The sequence below is a fragment of the Bombus pascuorum genome, chromosome 1 (genome assembly GCF_905332965.1).
Source record: "Bombus pascuorum chromosome 1, iyBomPasc1.1, whole genome shotgun sequence".
NCBI lineage: Eukaryota > Metazoa > Arthropoda > Insecta > Hymenoptera > Apidae > Bombus > Bombus pascuorum.
The window spans coordinates 20,380,396-20,400,278 of NC_083488.1; the positions used below are offsets into that span (position 1 = coordinate 20,380,396).

Genomic DNA, 19,883 nt, shown 5'->3' on the forward strand with positions numbered 1-19,883 from the left:
AGGTATTATTTTAGATAATGAAATTTATAAAATTGAGTATAATGTAAAGAACATTTATTTTGTGTGAAACAAATAATATGTAATTTAATTATTACATATGTCTTTTTGTGTTTATTAAGATCTAATTTATTTTGATTATATCTTTAATGAATAAAATATTTTTTTAAGAAAATAAAGGTGATGGAAGGAATAAGTATATAAAAAAGAAATGGATAAAAACATAATAAGGGTTACAATGCAAAAACAATGTAATGATAGAATAAATATGTATATTATAATATTGATGTTTATAAAATTTGACTTTTATTTATAAACATGTAATAATACATATTATTTATAGACCTAGAAACATTATAAATTACAATACAATTTATAAACTATATTTCATTTTCCAGTTACTCGATCAATTACAATAAGTAAAAAAATTAGCTTTTTTTATATTAAAATCATTTGTTTTTTATTCTTCAAGATACAGTATAAAATTTGTATACAAAAATTGAGTATATCATTACAGATTCTTTTATATGATCTATTTAAAATTTGCAAAATAGTTACATCCAGACTGTTTGATTGTCTTTACATAAATATTACATAATGCATATCTAGTCCAGTATATACAATTCAAAATCCCGCTGCAAACTGGCTGACGTCCACGTACGTTTGTTATAGCCAGAGACTCCATTCATTGGATGAATCCTATAAATAGAAGCCTATATGGCATCAAAGTAAGCCATCAAATTTGCTAAAAACATTCAATCTCACATACGCATGACTTTTGAACCGCTGAATTCTTAAAATCGAGGCGTATTTTTGGATTATATGCATTAAAAATTATTAAATTGCAATAAAAAAGGCAATAACTTTATGTTCATTAAACCGAAGTGTAGCCCATATTATTTCTCTATTGGTATTGATATATATAATTGCCAATCATATACATTTGTAGTTGTGAATGATATAGGAACAATTTATATCCCTATATTACGTAACCAGCACGCAAGGTCATGTTACAAATGCGTGAATGTCAATGATAGTACTGATAGGCTGATAGACATGCTCTGTTTAAGATCATCTCTTTAGTTACCGCGGTTAATTGCTAAAGAGTGTACTTTGTGTGAATAGTAGACTTAGCTTCATTTCAGTTTGAAAAGTCGTATCTGCAGGTTATTGCAAAATGACGACAAAACGTTATATATTGTCATTATCAAGTGCAGAATTTAAAAATTTCATAGACTCCATTGATGTAGTTTTATCAGACTGTGATGGTGAGTGATTATTTAGTACAAAATAATCTCTATAAAAAATTGTTGAAAATAAATATGCGTACTTTATGTTATTTTTATATCATATTTTTTATATTGGAGTATTTAATAATTGTAAGATAATAATAGACAAATACTTCCATGTACAATGTCATAAATGGTATTTTAATCTCAGTAAACCTTAGGCGTACTATGGAAGGAAACCCAAGTAATAAAGAATTCACCTGAAACTGTAAATAAGTTTAAAGAATTAGGTAAAAAGTTTTTTTATGTAACAAATAGTAATACCAAAACCAGATCTGAATTTGTGGACAAGTGTAAAAACCTTAAGTATGATGCAACAATAGTAAGTAAAATATATGCTGTAATGTTTTGGATTAAATAATATGCATTTATTGTTTAAAATATTATTTTAAACTTCTCTTCAGGATGAAATAGTATGTTCCTCATTTTTGGCTGCTATGTATCTTAAGGAAAAAAAATTTAATAAAAAAGCATACGTAGTTGGGAGTGATGGTATTAGCAAAGAATTGGAAGCTGAAGGTATCAAACATTTTGGTGTCGGAGTAAGTCTTGTTAAACAAAGGATATATAATTGTCTCTAAACTTTCAATTCAAATTAACAATATAAAATTTGTTTTGTTATTATAGCCAGATGTAATGGAAGGTGATGAAGTAGAAATGATAGAAAACTTTAAACCAGACCCAGAAGTTGGAGCAGTTATTGTAGGCTTTGATAAACACTTTAGTTTTCCTAAGCTTGTGAAAGCTGCCACTTATCTACGAGATCCAAACGTTCATTTTATAGGGACAAATTGTGATGTAGAAAGACCATCGCCAAATACTAATAAATTCCCAGGTTGCAAAATTATTCATTACGCTACATTATTAATATATTTATTTAAAATATTTTTAAAAATTTTGAAGTATAAATTTTAATTATATAGGAACTGGATGCTTCATAAAGATTATAGAAATGGCATCCAATAGATCAGCAGTGATGCTTGGAAAACCAGAATCATTTTTGAGCGAATATATTATAAAGAAATATGGTTTAAATCCTCAAAGAACACTTATGATTGGTGACAAGTAAATATTATTCATAGTCATAACACTATGCAGCACTAGTTTATTATTGGTATGTTTAAAACATAATTATTCTATTTCAGTTGTAATACTGACATTCTTCTTGGGAAACGTTGTGGATTTAAAACTCTTCTCGTATTAACGGGTATTACAACACAAAATGACGTAGATGCCATGAACGCTTCTACTACAAGTTCTAAAGATTTGATAATTCCAGACTATTATGCAAACGAGTTAGGTGATGTACTAAAAATGATTGCATCATCTTGATAATTTCATTGGAAAATCCAATAGTTTTAGCAGAATTATGTGAAATAATTTCCGCAAATCGTAATATATAATTATTTCATTCTCATTTATATTTTTTGGTCTTCCTAATTGTTTGGATTACTAATATAATTATTTATTTGTTATAACATATGCAAGAAATATTTTTCAATGTTCCTTCATATATATATATATATATATCTTTTTTTTTTGTTTAATTAAAGATGTTTTATTATATAAAAATTGTTTAGTTACATGTACAATACATAATTGTTATTTAGCTAATATAGAAATTTGTATATGAAAATATACAGTGTTATAGCGTTATATGTAACATGTTCAATTTTTGCTAAAATAGTATCTTAAATAATATTAAAAATGATTAGTGTTTCAATTCAAATACAAAATGACAGTACAAATATGCAAAAACATTATTGTATTAATTTTTGGTATTTTTTATTAATATTACCTTTTGATAAATGTTCTTGAAAGAAACTGAAAGAAAAGATTTGCCAAAAAATTATATCTATATGATAGTCTGTGGTTACTGATAGAATTAGAATTTTGTATTTACTTGTATGCCTAAGTATTTTTATAACATTTAAAATATTGCATGCCTGGTGCATACAGCGAGAATTAAATAAAATATATGTATGGATCTATGTTTAACTCAGCAACGAAGTTATAGTTTACATATATTACATATATATGTTACATTATATGTATGTGTGTATGTAGTAACAATAAATGTTAAAAGCATATATAATGTTTATGTTATATTTTTTATGTATTATATATTTATATTAAAGCATTTCTTAATATTATGGATAAATAAGACATAAAAGAATTTATTGGTTTTATTAATTTCCGAACTCAGAAGCATCAATGGATCTTAAGCTTTTAATTTATATTTTAATATTTTTTGTATCAAAAGGTATTGTAATATTTGTTCATATTTTTTAAAAATCAATCTTATCAGAAAAATAGATCTATATATAACAAATATTAACATCTAATATTTAATAATTATGTCGTTCAACATATGGAGTAAATCTCTTGTAATATGAGTAATAGACAATATCTCAGGGATTGATTCAACATCTGAAAAAGTTCATATAAATACATGCCTATTTGACCTTGTTTACAAGCTATAGTAAATTTTATGTTGTAATAATTAATAAAAGAAGTTATCAGAATAATTTAAATAAAAGAAATGTAAATTCCTGAAATGTAATATCCTGAAACAGTGTCATTCTCAATTTAAAATATTCTTGTTCATTATGAAGATTATAAAATATCTCAAATAGAAGGAACACATTTTAAAAAATATACAGCTTAATGTGTTTTAGAAACTTAAAAAACATGAATTCGTAGACGATTGCTATCTTGTAGAGGCATTATGATAAAGAGAAATTAATACATACATATGTAGTATATACGTATAATACGTATTGCGATACTACATACTAGTCTCTCAATAAATATATTACAGAGACTTATTATAAAGTAAGCACGATATTAGCGAAAGTCGAAGTGATTGAATGTGCCAGAAATCTTTGTGATAAATTGGTAATAAAGTGATAAATAATGAAGATGGATAGGATACCTGTTGCTTTGTAGAATGAAACATGTATGAAATTTCGTTAAACGATAATGTTTGCATATTTTGAATGTGCCGAAATGCATCATTCACCTTATGCTTAAAAATGAAAGTTATATGATTATATATATATGTATGCACGTATTTTATTATTATATGCAGGATATTTGAAATTGAGATATATTATGGTCACACATTTCAAAGTGCATGTAATGACGAAAATGGAAATTGGGAAGTACGAATATTTCTGCTACAGACAAATTTTTTATTTATTTCTTATTTCCTTCTTTTCTTATCTTTATTTGTAAGTTTCTCTTTTATTAACTAGAAACAATACAGATTTTTAATGTCAGCATTAATGATACAACATGCGTGTCAATTGAATGGCGTGAATATTGTTCAGTTTGAAAATTTTGAACAACAGAATATGTTTATAAAAGCTAATACAACATCAGTATAATAACAAACTTATCATCATTATGACGTTTTGCATTTCATTGTATCAGTCAAACGAAAGTTATTGTAAATATGAATTGTTTGAGTAAGTATTGCATAAAATATGATGAAAGATAAGAAAGTATTATGTATAATTTGTTATCAGTAAAGAAATATTTGTTTTGTGTCAAAAAGGAAAAACAATTAAATGAAGCACATACTATCAATAAAAAATACAAATTTCTTAAATATTAAGAAACAGAATAATTTAAAGAAGTATTTAAAAATATTTACAAAACATGAAACAGTAATATTATGATCTCGAAGCTAAATAAACGATATTTTGTTGTTTTTTTTACAAATCTGTTATAAGAAATGAAAGAATTCTATTGTATTTATATTATATTTCTCATTATTTAATAGTATTTTCACAGAGGACATGTATTATGTATACCTCACTATACTCCATATGTTGAAAAATACTACATATCTTTATTTTATTGTAGCAGGCTATATTATATGTACATATTTTGTGTATATATGTTACAATAAATAACAACGGACTGTTTTTAAAATTGATTTTTATTGTCGCACCTAATACGCAATTACCATTGAATATTTCTATCATTTCACTCACTAAACGTTTTTCTAATGATTAAAATTTATTCCGTACGTTTCACCGATATTTTATTATTAAATCAGACTGGCACAATTTTTTTTCTGCAATTGATGCAACTTACATTCAAGTAGGAATTTCAAACAATTTTTATATATTTGTCCTAAACTTTATCGCATCATTTACATTTGAAATCTTTTTTTCCACACATGCACGGAAGGTGAGAATTAATTTATTTTCTGAAACAGATTGAATGTTACAGATATCGCGATATTATAAAATTTCGTTTTATTGACAATTAAGAAAGAAGAAAAGTCGATAATTGAGAAAAAATAGGGAAAGGTTTTATCTTTTTATTGTTCACGTATTTTATATAGTCTAACGAGGGAGATATTAAAGCTAAATTTTCTTTTCAGAAAATAGTAGACTAACTTGAACACTGTTTTTTCGAGGAAAGAAAACCATAAATATTAACTATTGTATGGCACGTTAACGGTCAAAAATATGAAACGATGATTTTAATTTGTTACCATTTATGACTGTTAGATAAAGGTCGAACCTATAATAATCAGTCGTTATCTGTAATGAAAATGATGAGTACAATTTAGTACTGTACCGGCTATCTCGTTCTAGCATGGTCATACAATCATTTGTTGACCCAATTGCTTGTTTCAAGAGTGGAGGAAGTAATTTCTGTGATTGTGATTGACAGAAATAGATTGGTGTTTTCCAATACATTTATCACTATTTAGAATGATTAATTGGTACGGATAAGGGATTTTTTATATCCGTGTTATATTCGTGTGCTATAATTTAACACTTAGGAGATTGAACATAATATTTCATATATATACATATATATATACAGTAGCGGACAAAAGTTTAAGACGAAATGGAAGAAATAAATAATTGATTTACTTTCCATAAAAAATATAAATACGGTGTTCTACTTTTGGTATTAACTAATTGTACATTTGTTTGTACACTTAGAAAAAAAATTTCATTTTGATATTTTGCTCAATAGCTAAGTTATAAAAAAGGAACGAAATCTGTATAATATTTCGTCGGTCAAAAGTTTAAGACTATACAAAAAATATTAATTTTTGGTTAAAAAATATACACAATTTTTGTTTAAATTCAATATTTTGTTCAATATCCGTTATTTCTTATCCCTTCGGTACATCTTCTTGGCATAGAATCTATTAATTTTTTATATTAATCTACCGTAATATTATTCCAGGCTGTTTCAATCGTAGAGTAAAGTTCATTTAAATTTTTCGGTTTATAACCTTGTACTGTCTTTTTTATGATGCTTCACAAATTCTCGATTGGGTTAATGTCTGGTGATTGCGACGGCCACGGCAGCACGGTGATATTTTCTTCTTGAAAAAACTGTTTCACAACCCGAGCCGTGTGCTTCGGATCATTATCATTTTGAAAAATAAAATCATCACTCATATTGTTGCGTGCAAAAGGTAACATTGTGTTCTTGAGTATGTCCTTGTATTGAAAACGGTCCATAATTCCATTGATACGACATATCGGACCAGGGCCGCTTCGAGAAAAACACGCCCACACCATAACGTTGCCACCACCATGTTTAAGAGTTTTTAAAACGCACTGTGTTTTCAAACTTTCGCCAATTCGACGTCTAACGTACCGTATCCCGTCAGAACAGACGCGATTGAATTTCGATTCGTCAGAAAACAATACCTTTTGCCAATCTTCACTTGTCCAATGCTTATGAGCTTTAGCAAATGCAAGTCGTCTTTTTCGATTCCTAGAACTCAGCAGTGGTTTCTTTTGGGGTTTTCGTCCTCTTAAGTTAAAGTCTTCTAATCTTCTCCTAACAGTTCTAGCACTAATTTGTGTATCGTTTTCATAGTTTATCTCCGCAGCAATATTATTTGCACTACGAAAACGATCCTTTTCGCTCAATCGATGAATCCGGCGATCCATTTTCGGTGTTGTTTTCCGTGGTCTTCCGTTTTTCGGTTGATCGCAATACATGCCTGTCTTTAAACATTTATACCAAGCTTGTTTACAAGCTGTTTCTGACCTGTTCACTATATTTGCTATTTCGGTGAAGGTTTTACTTTGCTTTCGCAGCCTTACGATTTGTTCCCTTTCGTTTTCAAGTAAATTCTTTGATTTACCCATAGTCTGTTCCTACCTAAATGAATTTTAAGCAATAAAAGGTACACTAAACAATGATTTTGACATTCCAGAATCAAAATGTTCAAAAACTGTACTCGTACTCACGTTTTACACAGATCGTCTTAAACTAATGTCCACTGTTTCCAAGTGCTAGGCGGTAACTAACTGTTGTAACTCCTACATTGTTTGTATTTAACAACTGACTGTCTGAGGTTACGAAGGTCAAACATACAGCTACGTTATTCCAAAGAGACAAACCGAATAGAAGAACAATATGCGTATAAGATGTTTGTAATCCGGTTTACAAATCATCGTCTTAAACTTTTGTCCGCTACTGTATGTGTATATATCTAATTTTAACGCAGACAATTTTCCCATTTTTGTCGAGAATGATGAATAATGTTATTTGCTAACGAAAAATATGCTTATTAACCCTTGAACGGCTTGTAAGTCGTGAATTATAAAAAGATATTTTTACATCTGATTGTTATTATAAAGTGATATTTCTACATATATCATTCTATTTTGAATCGTGAACATAACGTTTATTGTCATAAAATAGTAATAATAATATATATTGTTTACTATCTAATAATGATACTGTTTAAATTATAAATTCGTTTACTATATTCAAAATGTTAAACACAAAAAACCTATTATAGTTCATTTTTTAAGTGTTACGATATGAATCACTATTTAACAAGATATAAAATTTAAACAATAATTATTTCTTAAACCGATTTAAACAATATTTATCTCTTCAGTTTCTCCGCATACATTACAAACTCACATTTTAAGCTTTACTAAATATTTATATAGCGTTTCATAAGGTTTCCTAGTCTGGTCTCATATCTTCGTCCGTATTGTTGATATCGATTATTTATTAGCATCATCGTTCACAAGGTTAATCGTACTGAACAACGATTACGAACAATGCAAAATTTCGAATGAAATATCAATCATTGTACTAATCGTAAAGGAAATTGGAAAATGTCACAACTTTTTAATATTCCGTATGCAAACTTATAAAATATATCTTTTTAATGTAGAAATTGGATCGTTTATATCCAAACATAATCTTCTTGCTGTTTCAGACTTTTAAAAAAATTCTGCCATGTTTATTAACATCTTTGTTATATTATCTAATTATTTGTTAAGTCAAATATTAGAATCTCCTCTTGAAATATTCGCAATTCTTTTCGAAAAGATTCCAGCAATAATTAAAACTTTTTTTAAACAATAGTTATAAACTTCCCCTACAGAGAGTTAAAAATACAAATGCAAATGTCTCTAATACTTATAATATTCATGCATCCTTATCCCTTTCTATTTAATAAGATTAAACTTACGAACGATAACGTAATATTCGTTCATACGCTCGTCCAAAGCTCTCATTGTCCTCGTAAATCGTCCGCCGGCCAACAATTTTTATTAAGTGATCGCTTAAAGTAATATCGTAGATTGGTCGATCGACATCTCCTTCTCCGTTGAATAATCCCGTGGAGAACGTTCGTACACTTGTTTTCCCTTGGTTGTCCCGTTTAGCGACCGATTTCACGTGCCGTTCGAGTCCACGTTGTAGTAATTGATACGCTCGCTTCTCGACAGATACGCGCACCAGTAGAACACGTTGATAGCCAGGAAGAACACGGGGAACACGATGCGGCTGGCACGATCGATTTTCGATACGGAATTGTATCTAGGCGTTCTTCTGCGTCGCCTTCGACCGGATCCCTCTTTTCTGCTCGGAGGAGCTTGACGAGGGGGCGGGCTGCAGGTCACGCAGGACATCTGCCAGTGGCCCACTGTAGGATTTCTGCTGGGTTCTGGGATCGCTGATAACGGTATCACTTCGATCATACCGTCCTCGTTCATCGTAAAATTTCGACTTGAGTGCCCTCGTGCCGTTAGGTTTCCAGCGGTTCTTTTGTGCGATTGGGGTACCTGAAATAAGTACCAGCAGATATTTATTGCGCGTTTCAATGCTTTCGCATATAATATATAGTCTAATAATATTCCGACGGGATAGGTGAAATGATAAACGTCCCTTAAATTAAACGAGAATTAAAACGAAAAATACGAGAGTCGCGGAGGAAGATATTGTCTCTCGAAATTCATCTGGAACTTGCAAATATTTTCCTTGGATCATTTTTGTTGTTTTCTGCTAGTTTTATTGATCCAGAATATTCGAGGTAATATTTTATTTTATATTTATTATTTTTTATTGGTATTTATTGTTTTATTTCACCATTTATCCGTTACATGTGTCTGTGGATATATTTTTCAGTTTACGCTGTTTTTGGTCGCATAATTGACGGATAAATGAAAGCTGTTTCCGATTTGCAAGCTCGCATAGAAACCATATATTTGAGATAGCATAAAAATAATATTAATACATTAACGACTACTGACGTAATATCGCATCTCTCCAAGGCGAAAACATGTCCAAGTATAAGCTAGTCGTACCAAGCTGATTATGAATATCTACAAGGAAAGAAGGATCTCTTGTGTTTAGTATAATTAATAATAATAACCGATGTAAAATATTTTAGACTTTGAAAACAATATACCATAATCGTCGAAACTTGTCATCTTGAAATTTCAGGATTTTCGTACAATTACCTATGAAGTATGGCTATGAAGTATGTTAAGATACAATATTCGATATTTAAGGCGACTTCTTAGTGTTCTTTTATTCTTCGATTCTGTTTTGTACGTGGAAACTATATAATCAGTGAATTCACTCATCAGAAATTACGTTGCATTGCAATTTTTTTAAATTACCTCAGTCTTAAAAATGATCGAATTATCTTCGTTTCAAACGAATGACCGCACTTTTGAAAGTATATTTTCTCAAACCTCTTTTTATGCACCAAATGGAAGTTGTTCGATGAATTAACGCATTGGTCATCCATGTAAATGTATTTCAAATCGAAGGTAATTTTATTTCGATGCGAAAACTTTCCTTTTCCTTCTATTAAGGCTTTTCATTGCAGTAACCTACATACAACTTTAGGAATCCAATTATTTCTTGGATTGGATTAAAGTAACTTTAAATCAACATTTATATTCTCTTTATACTCCATGTACTTTACTGTTATATGGAGATCGAATGATATATATGTATACTCTTCCTCTTATGTAAATCAAAGTATCATGGTCCAGGTACTTTATTTTGTTTTTTTATATGCAATTCGTTTCCACAATGAAGAATGTGATGACCTATTAAAGTCTTTTATTTTGCTGGTGCATTTATAATAAATTCAATCTTTCCAAAATATACGCGGCGTTAAGAAAAATAAGTTAAGTCTCTAAAGGTTTACATTTGCTAACAAGGGGAGCTTCTGATTTGACCCTCAACGATTTCAATAAAAGCTCTCATCTGTTTCTTTTTCACGAGTATTGTACTATCCTACTGTAGAAAAAAAAGAAGAGCGACAAACGCAGAACGTGTAAAACAAGTTTCTTTGTATCTTTCAATAGTTGTGGATATTTCGTAACATAGATTTTGTTTATTAATGTTCGCTATCAAGTTTTCGTAGAAGTATGTGTCTTATATCGGAGAGGACGTAAGAAAGCGTCTATGATGGATTATCACGCTGGCAAAGCGAAGATTTCGATCTTTATAATCGGAACTCAGAAATCGGGTTTGCCGATTTCAATATGGAACAATGCCAAAATAGCGGAGATTTGCATGATCCCTTACAAAGTATGAATATTGAACGATCTTGCACGTATTCGTGAAATATAAGCGAGAGATTTATCATTGTTATTGGAATTTGGGAGTATTTTTGTTCCATTTCCATTTTAAATACCAGTGATTTATCGTAGTCGCTACTTATTAATCAAAACTTTAACACTTGAATAATTGAATATAGGTTGTGCCAATCTCAATATCGATATCTGTTTTTTCCGATTTAGATATTGAAAGAACGCTACGCATAAAATAACATTATTTTTATTGTCTGCGTAGAAGATAATATAATTTCTATACTTCCACGTCATAAATGTTCGTTATTATGAAATAATTAAATAACCATAGAGACAAATGGTTTAACACAAATTCTATGCAACTAGATTAATTTACAATGGACAAATTTATGAAAACAGATTTAAATATGTTTGACGGGTGATAATGGTTATTATAAAAGTTTATCAACTGTTCGTTCGTTGGACCGTTTTCACTGAAGTAATAAAATATCAAATGCATGCAAATTACCGGTTCTTTCTGCAATTGTCGTGTATTCGCTTCCTCCTCGTCGCTGGAACTCTCGCTTTCGCTTAAATCGGAACTGAAATAACACTCGCCGGAACCGTACTTGGTGAAATAATGCACCACCGCGAATTGTATAATGGTGGCAAAAATGAAAGCGAACGAAAGAAAAACGAAGAAGTCCAGGGCAGTGGGGTAAGGAACTTTAGGCAAATCTGTCCGCGCCTCCAATCCCAAAAATGTCATCGTTAATACGGTTGTTATACCTTTAAACAAATATGAAAGGACTTTTATTTATATTTCATTCAATTGTCAAGTTATCAAAGAATATACGTATTTGGCTTCAAAATATAATTTTTAAAATGGCTCGAAACCAACGCAGTCGTTATTGTTTATATAATTGAGATAAAACAACGAATGTGTTACATCTGTCGCAGTGCTCTATCGATTATCCTCACAGTCTGTTTTATCATTCATTTGAACAACAGATATGTTGTAAATAATCAAAGTATGATTTTATTCAATTCCCAATGATAGAATGTTTTGGCAGATATATTTAAATAAGTTCTAATTAAATAAAGAAAAATCTAATTATTAGGAGATGACAGGAGAAAAACTATTATACATCGTTTTACAAATAAGATGAAGTCATTATATGATTTAATGAATAAACAGATAGAAATTCCTTTTTCCGAATAAAATCAATATAAAACTGTCTAAAATTTCCAATCGACGTAGCAAGTTAAATATCCGATAAAAGTATCACTATAATTATATACTTCTGGTATTACTTCTACCACACGATTAACCTTCGTTGTCATTTAAAAAATCCGATTTATTTTTATTTAATTGCTTCTAGCGTACGTGTATCTGTGAAACATGGCCTAGCTATGAACTTACCCAGTGACACACGATCTGCAGTGGCTTCTCGATTTAACCAGAAGGAGACCCAAGATAGGACCACGAGTAAAACACAGGGCCCGTATACTTGTATAAGGAAATTACCCATGTGCCTCTGCAGATGAAAATATACCAGCAGCATCGAATATTCCGCTGGAATCAGATAATACATTCAATACGTAACACAGAAAAATTTATTATTTATTTACTATTTACTATTAGGTTGTCTGAAAAGATTCTTTCGTTTCATAAAGTGATAATAGATAAACAACAATTTCTGTTTTATATTATTTTATTGAATTAGGTATGATCCATTTCGTTCTATTTCTATTATTATGTCCGTGCAGAATTTAATAAACTAATATAAAATAAAAAACATTGTGCGTGTATTATTTCTTTATAAAACGAAAGAAACTTTTCGAACAACCTAATATATTTCTTTATTCATGAGTTTATTTCAAGGTATACATAGCGCGTAATTAGTGATTACGTGTTTACAAGATTAATGATACACGGTTACATGGAATCGAGTATGTTTAACTGTTTAAAAAAGTCTCGAACTTTTATGAATGCTTTCAGAATCATTCATGTTTAGACGTTTGTATCAGCTTTAATGTTGCAACTGTTTCTTTCAGGTGAAAATCTAGGGCAGTCCGATAAACTGTGCTGTATGGTTATAGGTGAGCCACAAGATTGGCATTCAGGAGATGATTGTTTTGTTAACAACTACTCGTGCGTAAGTCTGGAATGGTCGGTGCGAATGCGGGTGAGGGCGGCTTAGTTCTGATTAGTGCTGAGACGTTGGCTATCTCTTGCACGCTAGGTCGTACTATGCAAAGTTTTGTATGGGGGTTGTTGAGCCATAAACAGTTCTAAAATTTGCTAACGTCTTCTTTGATAACGGTTTCAGCATCGTAGAAGTTAGGCCTGATTTTTCTTCACGGTAAATAAATTTTGATGGTCTCTTAATTTCTATATGACTGGAAATCCATATCATTTTGATATTATACTGTTTATTTCAATGATCAAATGGATTTCTATTTATGATGTTACGTATTAAGGACATAAAAGATATAACTTAGAAAAAAAACGAAGCTGTACCCCGCTGGGGGTAGCCACCCACATGCTATATTTATTTTAATTTTATTTTTTTTTCATCAATAAGGTATAACACTTTACCAAATGTCCTTCAGGACAAATTGTAAAAAAAACCAAAATAAAATAAAAAAAAAAACGTGTTAAGGCGTTTTCGATGGCTTGAGTTTCGCAGGATAAAGAAAAGAAGATAATCTGCGTGTAGAAGTAAAATCGTTTCTAACAAATATTTATTATATTACCCTTAAAATTTCGTTACAATATAATGGTAAATATATAGAACCTAATCTGTCCTCTTTTCCTTGTTATACTATAATCCACATTTGTAATCTATCTTTTATGCTTCGAATGAAAAAAAGAGAAAGAGGATTACATGCCAATATAACGCAATTTCACTCATAAAACTAATAAATCGAGTTAATTCAATATTCCACGTTCTTTTTCGTTCGGTCCACCTTCAGCTATTGTTCGATATGTATATAATATTTATCTTCCACTCGTTTCAATTTTCATCTGTAGTTGCGTTCGACATCGAATATCAACAAGGTTCGACCGAAATCGAAATCAAACAGAGTCGCGATCATTAGTTTCTTCGGTTACGCACAAACCATACCCAACGTAGCAACTAGCCGCTCTGTTTGTCCTGCACTTTTTCCTCGATAACGAGTACAATGTACAAGCAACAACCGTGTCAAACATCAACCTGTATTGTCTCTTTCTATTTTCTACCTATTATCCCTGGCATCCCTTTCGATTTGTCCGACGCAAACAGAAACGATGTCGTGCATACACGTGAATGTTTGCGCCACGTTCACGGATCCTTAAAAAATTCTTACTACCCTATTGATGCAATCACAGTGACGACGCGACGATTGTTTGCGGAGTATTAATCGATGCTAATCCAATTAAAAGTGGAAGTCGTTGCGAGTCGGCGTCTCCCCTCTCGTTTCTCGTTATCAGCCGATGGAAATACAAGAGGGACGAGAGTTTTCTGCAGAAGGATGCTGCAATTAGTCGTCGTTTCTCCCGTTGCCAACTTTCAACGTCGAACCTCTTTTCTTCATCCTCCTTCTCCTGTTTCATTCCCTATCCTCTTCCATTACTTCTCCTCCATCTTTTCCTTTTTCTTTACGTCGTCGTTTTCTCGCACCACTTGTCGGTCCGCTCGAATCCCACCCACTTCCGGGCTGATTCATTCGTACCTTCGATATTCCTGTAGAATCCGTAAGCGTGCCTCGATAAAAGTTTCCAATCGAGTTCCTTTGCAGTCGTTAAGAGACAATTCCTTCCTCTCGTTTCTCTAATTCGAACAAGCCTTAGCCACCGACATTCTTCGACGACTCTTATCGCGGCTATACGTTTCTCTTTCGATTATACTTCCGTCGTCTATCTTTTCCTTCCTCGGTTTGATCCTTGATACATCGCGTCGTCGATAAGGATTTTTCGCTGAAATCTATTCTTAAATGGAGTTTCCTTTCACGGGTTATCGCCTGGCGTACTAGTACGGTTTTTTAGGTAGACAATTCTGAAAATATTTTGAAAGATGAGAAAGGACAGGTTGAAGATGAATGTTGAAGTATTACGGATAGATAATAATCTGGTATACAATAGTTTGGTATATGAGTATTATTATGTCGTATGAAGCGTGATTTCTGAGGGAGGCAACTTGGAAAACATTTTTAAAGATGAGAAAGGATAGATCAAAGGTGAAAGCTGAAAGTATTATGGATAGGTTATTGTGTGGAATACAAATGGTTGTCGTGTTATACGAAGTACGAATTTCGAGGGGGTAAATTTTGAAAGTATTTTTCAGAATGGATAGATCGAAAGATGAGGTATTAAAGATATTAAAACTATGAAACGAAGATTGTTCGACCGTTCGCGGAGAGATGTGTTCGCGATAGATAGCGTCAACGGAAGTCGTAATTTCCATTACGATTAATTAATCGACGCCACGAAATGATCGATCCCTATTTCGTTTAGGATAATAAAGGTGGTTGAACTGATTATAATACTGAGGTAACAGGTTACAATATACACTTTATTCCAATAACTTCCTGAATATAACATTCAATATTACAATTGATATGTTGACAGCCAGAATACAAGTTAAGACGAGATACAGTGGGTACAGTGACGGATCAGAGAGCAAACAGAAAATTAACTAGAAACTCCTTTTTTGTGACGAAGGTATTTATACTGAACCGGGGATGGTCTTTGGTCGCCTCACTATAGGTTATTTACGAGTAGAAATCCTGGGAAAAATGGGAAGACGTTTCCCCATTTTTCATTGGCTGGAACAATAGCCCTAAGGAATGTCTCGATGTGACCTCTATGTTGCAGCAATTAATGGCCTTGAAATTAAAGTAAAAAGGACGATATTTAATTTGCGACCATGCCTCAGGATTATTGCAGTCCGACCTATGATGTTTGTACCGCTTGTATATTCGTCCAGTCGCGGGGAGACGCGATCGCGTTGAGGCGCGTCAACGGGAGTCGTAAATTCCCGTTACGATTATACGAATCGACACCGCGAGCAGGGCGGTAGAGTTGACTATCCGAGTTATGTTAGAGCAAAGTACTTGACTTTTCGAAGAGTGTAAGAGCAGTATACTTGACTGTCCGAGGAGTAGAAGAGCAGTATACTTGACTGTCCGAGGAGTAGAAGAACAGTGACTTGACTCTCCGAGGAGTAAAAGAACAGTGACTTGACTCTCCGAGGAGTAGAAGAGCAGTGATTGACCCATCTCGTACTATTTAGGAGGAAAGTTCGATGTGAGTGTACCCTTTCTGAACTAAGGACGCGGATTCGTTGTTTACACTTTTCTCCGTAATTAGCAAGAGTGTGCAATGAACCCAAGGACCGTTCAAAGGACCATCCGTAAACCGAAAATACTTGTGGGAATAGAAGTTAAGCTGGAAAGATTCGGTTTATGGTGGTTTCTTGTGTTTCTTGCAGGTTAGTGTAACGAGGGGTAGGCCTTGGCGGCCAGATCGAAAGGAACGTCGCACGGATCATCTCGCGCGACGTAACACCGTTAGTGGTCCGACCGAGGGACGGAATTCAGCCCGTAACAGATAACGAGACTTAACAGACATTGTTAAGAAAATTCGAATTTTACATAAGAAAAACTCAGTAGAACTCTCAATCGCTATCGATTTCATAATTTTATTGTATGGGCATGTAATATTTTCATTCGGATATCGAAAATTCTGTCACGTAGTAAACACGTGACATCTTCAATTTGTTTGCTCGAGTGCATCGAAATTTCATTTGTTGTTTTCTACTCCATTTTATAAGGAACATTTTTATCATACTTCGTTCGAGGATAAAGTATTTGATGATATCGTTCGATTTATTGTTTCTGTTTCATACCAGCGCTCAACTACGTAGGAAGACAACACCTGCAAATCAACTACACGCAACATATTCACCGTTGTTTAACATATACAGAAACTTATTTTTCCTCATTTTTCTATTTATTACTCTTTTTCGTAGCTTCGTAAATTATATTTACAAACTAAAGCTGTCGAAAATTGTGAATATCATGTTGATTTCATCTAACTATAATGGAAAAGTGCATATTTAATACATCGTATTACTGGAGATCAAGATTTACTTTGCGATCTTTGCGTTCTTCTACTTCCGTGAATTTCGAGGGCGGATATTAGATTCGTAGTATAGTACACATAGCGGAGTGACCAACGAAGAGTCTATTTACAGAATGGCAAGAGTAATCAGATTATTTCTGATCTGAAAAATACGACAGACTGGATTCATGATTGAAATTTTCTACTTCGAATCGTTCGATTATTCGTTTTGTATTATCGATTACTTTTATTTATTAATTGCTGCGTATTGACACCTGTGTAGTCCAGTTTTATTGCTTTTCTCTGGCTATTTTATAATTTAAGAAATGCAGTCAACTGTTATGAACGCTGGTCATTTATGTCGGTATGAATTGATTAATCGTGATACATTAAAATTTTTATGAAAAAGATTAAATTTTTGGATTGAAGCAGTCGAAAATCGTATAGTATTATCATACATTATTTTTCTCATAATAATAAAACCTTTTATAATAATAATGTCCTTTTTTGTAATTATATTACTAATATCTTTATTTGGTTTTCGCTCCGAGGTAACATTAAAGTGAAATTACAGTGCCACGATTTCTTTAATCATAAAAGATATAACTTAGAAAACACAAAGTTGGCACCCCGCTGGGGGTAGTCACCCACATGCTATATTTATTTTTATTTTATCTTTTTTATTACCAATGAGATATAACACTTTACCAAATGTCCTTCAGGACAAATTGTAAAAACCAAAATAAACTATATAAAAAAAAAAAACGATTTCTTTAGAACAATCGAAATTCATATTATAAAGTAGCGTAAGAAAGTTGATTAAATGTACCGATTTAATGTAATAAATTAATTACGACACGCGATACATGTATATAAATAAAAAAAAAGTTCACTCGTCCGCATGTATTTATAACGAAGAGAAGTATATGTTAAAAAAAATTGTAAATTTGTATCGTTATAAACAGGTATGATGGTAATATAAAAAGGGATTGAAAGAATCCAAAATAAAGAGCAAAGATGAAACAAAAGAAAAAAATAGTAAAATAAAATGGCAAGTACGTGAAATAAATTCTCCTTTCTATAGCGATTTCAGCAACTATTTTTTTTTTTTTTTTTTTCTTAAATAAAGTTTCGAATAAAGTGCGGAAGAAGGAGGTGACTCACCGTGTGAAAGCGTCGCCGATGCAGAATAATTCGCAGTGGGATTGGCAACTAAATCGAATTGGGATAATTTCATGTCCTCGGCGATTGCTACTTGTCGGGCGCTGTTCCATTTGTAGATCACGTCCCGTTTCGTGTAACCGACTGCAATCAAGAGAATATTTCTTACTAGCTCGTCGCCCTGGAGCTGTAAAAAAGCATCGAATTCGTTCGTCGTTGAAGTGTCACCTTTCGACGAAAAGCCTCCCGAGTGGCTACTATAATATACGTATCCTTTGCTGATCTTAAATCTCTCTTATTTCTCGTGCGACACGATCACGCAAAAACCGACAATTACGCGAACGTTCTTCAGATATGGGAGTATTCTATCCTTTTAGTGCTTTTTACGTTTGACAAATGTCCTCGGAAATTTCGAATTTCTTCCATAACTTGTTCCTTTTTCTTGAACGCCACTGGCAAGAATAATTTTGATAAAAGTCGTTGCAACTTACAAAATAATTATATAAACGCAAAAGTTTTGTATTGGCGTAGAGCATAATCGTAATTAAATTTTTACGCAATGTCACATTTTTATGAATGTGATTAAAATACGAAACGTAGATAGAAAATTGTTTCACGTATTACGTATCACTGAGACTATTACAGGTTTAGATATTTTATACATCTTTGTAAATTATATTTGCATTCTGTGTGTTTTTTCTACTTTCCTCGTAAATGCACAAAGATCCACAGTCTACTAACGATTAAGATAAAAGAAACCAAGAGAGAGGTGAAAATTTATAACAAACAATGGAAAGTAAATCTCTTTTTAAGTTAAAAACGTACAGCTGCCAAATTGTAGTGGACATCTCTGCGTATCCATTGGAAAGTTCTCAAGATTCATCGGACAACCAGCCTTGATCGTAAGTCTGAAATCACACAGTTTATAGCATTAGTATAGTATCGTGGACAAAAGGTCTAAAGCTGGCACCCCGCTCGGGGTAGCCACCCACATGCTATATTTATTTTTATTTTATTTTTTTTTTTCACCAATAAGATATAATACTTTACCAAATGTCCATAAGGACAAATTGTAAAAAACCAAAATAAAATAAAAAAAAAAAAGGCCTAAAAAATATCGGGTAAACCATAAACATTGTCGCCAGCCGAGGTGGAAAGAAAGTCTACATAACTCTGGCCACGTGCGGTTGCGTAACACGTGCGTGGTAAGACTAAGACAAAGGGACAAAAGGGATGCTAAGGCAGAGAGCCAAATTCACAGTCGGTGTTAGTGGAGAAGTCAGAGAGTATGAATCGAGAAGTCAGAGAGTGCGAGTTGCGTTGTCGAGAGAGTATGGTCCGCGTGAGAGATAGAGCGTTGGATCCGTTGTGACGAGAGTTGCATATTAATTATTGAGTTGTCTAAAGTATAGTACGTTTTTGCGATTAGTTCATGTTAAATAACCATCGTTTCAATCTGTGTCAATCCATTCTTCGTAAATAAACCATCATCAATCATTT

At 32.0% G+C, this 19,883-nt stretch overlaps 2 protein-coding genes and 2 long non-coding RNA genes across 5 annotated transcripts in view; 3 read left to right on the forward strand and 1 right to left on the reverse strand.

Moving 5' to 3' along the window:
• Positions 1-1,034: 1,034 nt before the first annotated feature.
• LOC132907455 (glycerol-3-phosphate phosphatase) lies at positions 1,035-5,225 on the forward strand. The gene is made up of 6 exons (XM_060960583.1): positions 1,035-1,265; positions 1,448-1,608; positions 1,691-1,828; positions 1,914-2,121; positions 2,210-2,351; positions 2,432-5,225. Exons 1-6 carry the CDS (start codon positions 1,175-1,177, stop codon positions 2,616-2,618), a joined length of 927 nt encoding a protein of 308 aa, XP_060816566.1. The 5' UTR covers positions 1,035-1,174; the 3' UTR covers positions 2,619-5,225.
• Positions 5,226-8,147: 2,922 nt separating this feature from the next.
• The window catches only part of LOC132907538 (gamma-aminobutyric acid receptor alpha-like), a 90,306-nt gene continuing 78,570 nt past the window's right edge, over positions 8,148-19,883 (reverse strand). For both annotated transcript variants that reach the window (XM_060960734.1, XM_060960742.1), the window contains exons 5-9: positions 19,209-19,291; positions 18,387-18,527; positions 12,537-12,689; positions 11,643-11,902; positions 8,148-9,367 (exon numbers count right to left, since the gene is read on the reverse strand). In XM_060960734.1, the coding sequence (XP_060816717.1) occupies positions 8,978-9,367; positions 11,643-11,902; positions 12,537-12,689; positions 18,387-18,527; positions 19,209-19,291 (1,027 nt within the window). In that variant the 3' untranslated portion in view covers positions 8,148-8,977. The remainder of the gene's footprint in view (positions 9,368-11,642; positions 11,903-12,536; positions 12,690-18,386; positions 18,528-19,208; positions 19,292-19,883) is intronic.
• Positions 9,167-9,969, forward strand: LOC132907551 (uncharacterized). Its single transcript, XR_009658211.1, has 3 exons — positions 9,167-9,267; positions 9,335-9,615; positions 9,711-9,969. It is a non-coding gene; the product is annotated as an uncharacterized LOC132907551 (long non-coding RNA).
• On the forward strand, positions 14,251-18,339 carry LOC132907555 (uncharacterized). The gene is made up of 2 exons (XR_009658212.1): positions 14,251-15,650; positions 15,729-18,339. It is a non-coding gene; the product is annotated as an uncharacterized LOC132907555 (long non-coding RNA).